The sequence below is a fragment of the Octopus bimaculoides genome, chromosome 16 (assembly GCF_001194135.2).
Source record: "Octopus bimaculoides isolate UCB-OBI-ISO-001 chromosome 16, ASM119413v2, whole genome shotgun sequence".
Taxonomy (NCBI): domain Eukaryota; kingdom Metazoa; phylum Mollusca; class Cephalopoda; order Octopoda; family Octopodidae; genus Octopus; species Octopus bimaculoides.
This window is the reverse complement of record NC_068996.1, coordinates 51,641,963-51,648,902: the sequence shown is the minus strand read 5'-3', so window position 1 is coordinate 51,648,902 and position 6,940 is coordinate 51,641,963. Positions and strand designations below refer to the sequence as shown.

Below are 6,940 nucleotides of genomic sequence, written 5' to 3'. Positions count from 1 at the left end.
GGTTGCTCAATAAAGAGAATGAATGGGAGAAAGAGAGTCTGCTGTGCCGAATGACGACCCAACAGAGGGACCAGCTATCCGAATTGACAGTACCTTGACAGATAAAGCAATTAAGAGTATGAAAACAGGGAAAGCCTCCGGCCCTTCAGGAATCACTGTAGAGATGCACAAAATATCTGGCAATGTCGGCTATAGCCTAGTCACCCGTATTGTTAACCAGGTGATACATGAAGGAGCCATACCCAATGACTGGTGTAGCAGAACCATAGTCAACTGCTACAAAGGTAAAGGTGATGCATTAGATACAAATAATTACAGAAGTATCAAGTTATTGGATCAGGTAATGAAAGTCACTGAGAGGGTCATAGCCCAACTAATCAGGGAGAGAGTCAGTCTAGATGAGATGCAGTTTGGGTTCGTGCCAGGGAAAAGCACCACTGATGCTATATTTCTGGTAAGATAGCTGCAGGAGAAATACCTAGCCAAAGATAAACCTATATACCTGGCTTTCGTTGACATGGAGAAAGCCTTTGACAGGGTCCCTCGATCCCTTATCTGGTGGTCAATGAGGAAACTAGGGATAGAAGAATGGTTAGTGAGAGCTGTGCAAGCCATGTACAGGGACGCTGTCAGTAAGGTGAGGGTTGGCAACGAGTACAGTGAAGAATTCCAAGTAGGGGTAGGGGTCCACCAAGGATCAGTCCTCAGCCCTCTCTTATCCACCATAGTCCTCCAGGCAATAACACAGGAATTCAAAATAAGATGCTGACGACCTTGCTCTAATAGCCGAGTCACTATCAGAATTAGAGGAAAAGTTTCAGGTGTGGAACAAGGTCTAGAATCGATGGGCCTTAGATTCAACCTAGCTAAAACCAAAGTCTTAATAAGTAGGAAGGCAGACAAACCACAAATCCCTTCAAGTAGATGGCCCCGCTCGATCTGTAGAAAAGGCGTAGGTAGAAACTCTATAAGATGTACCTAATGTAAGCTATGGACACATAAGAGGTGCAGCAATATCAAAGGGAGCTAACTGGGAAGATAGTTTTTGTATGTGGCAAATGCTCAGGAGCAATAAACACTGAAAATGTGCAGAGAACAGCTTCTGTCACATTCCAGGGAGGAAAACTAGAAGTGGTTGATAGCTTCCATTACCTAGGTGACCAGGTCAGTAGCAGGGGTAGATGCTCTGAAAGTGTAGCTGCTAGAATAAGAATAGCCTGGGCAAAGTTCAGAGAGCTCCTACCTCTGCTGGTGACAAAGGCCTCTCGCTCAGAGTAAAAGGTAGACTGTATGACGCAAGTGTACAAATAGCCATGCTACATGGCAGTGAAACATGGGCCGTAACTGCTGAGGACATGTGTAAGCTTGCAAGGAATGAAGCCAGTATGTTCCACTGGATGTCAGTGTGTGAGCGTCCTGAGAGAAATGTTGGACATAAGAAGGATCAGATGTGGTGTGCAAGAGAGACGACTGCGCTGGTATGGTCATGTGTTGCATATGGCTGAAGACAGCTGTGTGAAAAAGTGTCACACTCTAACAGTTGAGGGAACCTGTAGAAGAGGTAGACCCAGGAAGACCTGGGATGAGGTGGTGAAGTACAACCTTCAAACATTGGGCTTCACTGAGGCAATGACTAGTGACCGAGACCTTTGGAGATATGCTGTGCTTGAGAAGACCCGACAAGCCAAGTGAGACCATAACCCGTGGCCTATGCCAGTGGGTATAACCAGCCCACTTATGCATACCGCTCATTCATTGGACAATAAACTTTGCTTGTGAAGACTTATTGAGGCAAGTGAAATCAAAATCAAAATTGCTGACGTGGCCAATGACAGGACTGCCTGATTGGCACTTGTGCCAGTGAAATATTAAAAGCACATCCGAACATGGGGTGTAACCAGCCCACTTATGAGTACCTCTCATTCACTGGACAATGAACTTTGCTTGCGAAGACCTATTGAGGCAAGTGTAAGCAAACCAAAATCGCTGACGTGGCCAATGACAGTACCGCCCGATTGGCACTCATGCCAGTGGAACATTGAAAAGCATATCGGAGCATGATTGTTGCCAGGGCCACGGATTTGAGCGTGATCATTGCCCGGCATGTGAAAAAATAACATTCGAGTGTGGTCGTTGCCAGTGCCACCGGACTGGCTCCCGTGCAGGTAGCATGTAAAAACACCTTTTGAGCATGGTCGTTGCCAGAACCGCCTGACTCGCCCTCATGCCAGTAGCACGTAAAAAGCACCCACTACACACTTGGAGTGGTTGGTATTAGGAAGGGCATCCAGATGTAGAAACTTTGCCAGATCAGATTAGAGCCTGGTGTAGCCATCTGGTTCACCAGTCCTCAGTCAAACCGTTCAACCCATGTCAGCATGGAAAGTGGACGTTAAACGATGATGATGATGTATAGTGTATGTGTGTGTATATATATATATATATATATATATATGTATATACATATACACACACACACATATATATATATATATATATATTCATTTTTGTTTGTTTACATATTCACATTTCAAAGTCCATTATTGTTGATGTTGTTGTTGCTGCACTTGCGACCAAATTCTCTTTAAAATTACTACTTAATGAGGAGACAATAATTAAAAAACTGTACATATACATCTATGCACCCCCACAACTCTTTTGTGCCAAATACCCATATAAAATTTTTAACTGCCCTCACTAGTAGTACTGCTCACATTTAAGAAACAATGCTCCACAACCAGTATGCCATGGCACACCAGTGTGCCACAAGAAGATGCTCGGTGTGACGCAGTGTAACCTGAATATAATTTTTTTTTCCTTATACTTTTAGTTCAGGTGTGACACCAAATTTTGAAAACAATATAAGTGTACTGCAAGTGAAAAAAAAAGGTCGCAGCATACTGCTGTAGAAAATAAAACCAGAAGTATGTGTCAGTGGTAAGAGATTTGGTTGCTCAAATTTTTGGAGAATAAAAACCCTAAAACAACCTCAAGTAATGCATGATATATGCTGAAACAGATCTCATTTTGTGATATGAGGAAAATATTCCAATGCTTCATAGACCCTTTTATTTCAAGAACTAGGGTATATAGGGTGTTATACAGAGTAATAACCAGTTTAAATTTTTGCAATTTGCTTGGAGTAGAGGAATTTCAGAGATGTATTTTTGGAGAAGGCAATTAGATATAAAAAGAAAAGTGGGTAAAATGCATCAAGTACAATATTTCAATATTAACTATAAACAAGATATTTCTCGATCAGTTTTTAAATATGCTACGAAATGGGTGGCCACCTCTATAAAACATGCAAATTTTTGGTAGTGTCGATTTTTTTAAAAGCAACACCATGCAAGACACAATTGTTGACAATGTTGTAGTTTGAACTAGCTACATTTGCGCCTTGTAAAGAATTAACAGCTGAAAGAATACAGCATTCATAAATAAAAAAAAGATGTTTCATTTTGATATAAAGATTAACAACAATCTGCACAAATACATTTCTAACTGGATGTTTGTTGATGGTGCATCTTAAAAAATGAATGCATTATTCTATATCTATGGACTAAAACTTCATGGCAATTAATAGCAACAATATTTCCATAATTAAGGAAATATACAAGTGGTTTTCAAAGAAGGAATTCTCAACATGTAGTGGGCAGAGACATGGGAAAAAATAAAAATTTAAGAAAACCCAAATGGCTTGCAGATAAACAGTAAAAGATCAAACAATATGAGGTGTTGGAATCAGGTGAAAGATAAGGTTATCAAAATTATTACATTGCTGAACATTAAACACACTGAACTCATATCTTCAACTTTCAGATTAAAAGTGAGGGTGGGGGAACCTAACAGAGATGATTACAATAATTAGGATATGTAATGAAAATTTAAGTGCAAGGTAAAGAGTGCTGTGGGGTAGTGGAGGTAAGTGGAATAAAAAAAAAGTTGAAGAAAACCCAAGAACGCTTTCACTATCATTTTTAATCTGCGAGCTCTCGTCGCTCACTCATCTCTTTTAGAATGGTTATTCCTCAGCATTTCGAGGAACCTCTGCCATAAATAAATACAGCAATGTATCTTGGAGAATGAGTGAAGAATTTATGACACACTGGCTCATAACTTGCGTTCACATGTGTCTTATACACATGCTAAATTGTTTAATTTAGAAAATCATAAATTTACTTACTAGTTTTCAGAACCAAAAAAAAAAACAAAATGATGTGTCTTTTTGCTAGTTGGTCTTTTAACTTCAGACATGGGTTCAATAATCTGAAAGAAAATATTAATTTTAAAAGGAGATATAAAGAAAAGGAATATTTAAATATCAGTGATCAGTTATTTGATTTTGCAAGTTTTAAAATAGACAACTTTAATGAATGAAATAATAATTAGCAGTTTTAGATTAAGGGATATTTGTGAACATGTACAAGATGCCGAACTACCTATAATTCTTATGCTTTTATCTAAGTTTATATAAGCAGTACTCCTTAATGGTTCTCAAAGAACCGGCAAATACTTGAATGAGCACTTCCCTGACAGTTAAAACGATTGATACAGAAAGTTATTAAAACTAAAACGTTTTTTAAAAATGTCATTTTACAGAACTATCTTATCACAAAAAATCTCTCCAAATATTTTTTTCAATAAAAAAAAAATACCAAATCCAAAATGAAATTTATTTCACTGTTCTATCTCTAAAACTGGTTACAAAACTGAATGTAGAGGAATAAACTGAAAAATTTCCTAGTGATATTATTATAGCACGGTAATTCGTTTACTTTTAAAACTCTACAGAAATATAAATATACAAAAAGTTATCTGAAAAGTGCTCATTAAGCTTAAACTTTAATTAAATCCTGAATTTGATGTTCTTGATACCAATTCGAATTCCAATGCCAGTCCCTCCTTTTAACAAAGAATTTGATCCATAACGTAAAGTGATCAAAATACGTGCACCTAACCATTTCAGGTTCCGATATGATTTTTAAGTACCTATATGATTTTTAAAACTTTAATCTTAAACTGGAGGTCATTTTCTGAAATTATTTTAAAGAATGTGAAGATTTTGTTTCGGTATACATGAAATATTTAACAGAAACTAACGTGGTAAACCAAACGAGAAGAGTTTCTACAGGATTTCTTTTAACTTGTGCATATTTAATATTTTGTTTTCAAAACACAACTGGAAGAGAAAGAAGTGTTAATACTGCGAAGAATATATTGTGAAAGTAAACATGGAAAATGGCAGATTAATGTGAAATAAATAACGGTGTTTTACCGCAAAAAAAAAAGTGCGGCCCCGGCGAGGAGAGCGGGCCACAGCATGCTGTTAGCTCCCTTCAATCCACAATTATTCCATAATGCCAAACAATACCCAATAAATAAATACTAATAACTTTTTTTCTGTTAACGCTTCCAGATGACAGAGTTTAAGAAATGAACCAGATGAAGAGATGGCTTGTTTTCGTAAATAGAAACTTTTATGGACATTTTAAAAATCAAACAATTTGTAATTAAGGAAAAGTGAAGATGGGGAAAAAAAAGTATGCAATATATATAGATGTATGTATCAAACAATCTAATATATATATACGTTAATCTAATCAATAATGAGAAATATATCCTTTGTTTTATCTAAATATATTAAAGCTAACGAAATAAATATAAGGAGTATTTTTTGGTGGTTCGATATTGTATGCATCACCATCATATTGGCGCTATTCGAATCAGAAACAATAAAACTACACGTTCTCCAGCCATCAACCAGAATGCATATAATACAACTTACCTTGGCGGGCCAGGCACAAAAACCTTTCATTTTCGCCCTGCATTTAAAAAACAAAAATTATCAGTTAATGTAAGATGATAAAAACAGAGCTGTTTAATAAAATCATAAATCGGTTAAAGAATAACAAAGCAATTAAACCATTTACTAAACATACCATACAAGATCTCCAACCTTGAATTTCGACGCCATTTTTAGCGTTCACATGTAAACGATTGAATTGTGGGATAGCACTTGCTTAAAGTCTTTTAAATATCTTTTTCCGCCTTTTCTCTTTTGCTCCAAGTCTTTCTCTCCTCTTCATACTTCTTCATACAGTCTGTTGCCGTTTGTTGTTATATTCCCATATACTTATCTACTTATATTGTTCTTGAGGAACATTGTCATTTAACTCTTTTTTTTCCTAAATGATCTTTAAATAAAATCATCAGAATGAATTCTTTAACTTTCGATTACAAAACATTTTATGCATTACTCGAATGCATGAAATTATTATTGTTATTTGTAAGTAAATTTTGTACTTTTTTTAAAGTTTACATCTAAATCGGTACTCGGATATAACTCGAAAAAAAAATGTGTTTTTCGATACAAACTTAATTCATTAGAAATATTAATGATTCTCTGTTTAACGAGCACTATTCTTTCGGATTATGCTCACAAAATGCAAGTGGAAAAATTATCGTAAGCAATTGGTATAATTAATAAAATTGAAATTTTGAAAACAATCTTTTTCAGAATCGTAATCTTCCAGGCTTTTAATAGAATTATAATATTAAAAAAATTCGAAAACTGTGAAAAGCAAATTTTGGGTGGAGGGCGGTAAAATTGAAATTTTAAAAGCTGCTTTTTTTTGTAAAGCGAAATTTAATCTCCTTCGTTGAAAAAAGAAACCGAAAATAAAATTTCGGAGAAGGAAGGGGTGGAGTGCTTTTTGAATACGTCCACCTAGACATGCAAATGATACCAATATTTCTACCTTAGTTTGCTAAAATCTGATGAATTGCTGTCTTACACGCACGAAATGTACATTGCATTCTCTAAAGCAATATACATCTATGTACATGTCACTCGTAAGTCTGTTTCTCACTGAGAGCACTTACGCTACTGTTACTCTATAGAAAGACATGAACTTCACTCGGTCACATTTATCTCGTC

At 36.2% G+C, this 6,940-nt stretch overlaps 1 protein-coding gene across 2 annotated transcripts in view; it reads right to left on the bottom strand.

Annotated features, from left to right (window-relative positions):
• Positions 1-6,377, bottom strand: part of LOC106876941 (cytokine-like nuclear factor N-PAC) — a 69,360-nt gene extending 62,983 nt beyond the window's left edge. Inside the window, exons 1-3 of one of the 2 annotated variants that reach the window (XM_014925718.2) lie at positions 5,943-6,377; positions 5,789-5,825; positions 4,187-4,269 (exon numbers count right to left, since the gene is read on the bottom strand). In XM_014925718.2, the coding sequence (XP_014781204.1) occupies positions 4,187-4,269; positions 5,789-5,825; positions 5,943-5,977 (155 nt within the window). In that variant the 5' untranslated portion in view covers positions 5,978-6,377. The remainder of the gene's footprint in view (positions 1-4,186; positions 4,270-5,788; positions 5,826-5,942) is intronic. The other variant, XM_014925709.2, reaches the window with a different exon arrangement.
• Positions 6,378-6,940: the final 563 nt, after the last annotated feature.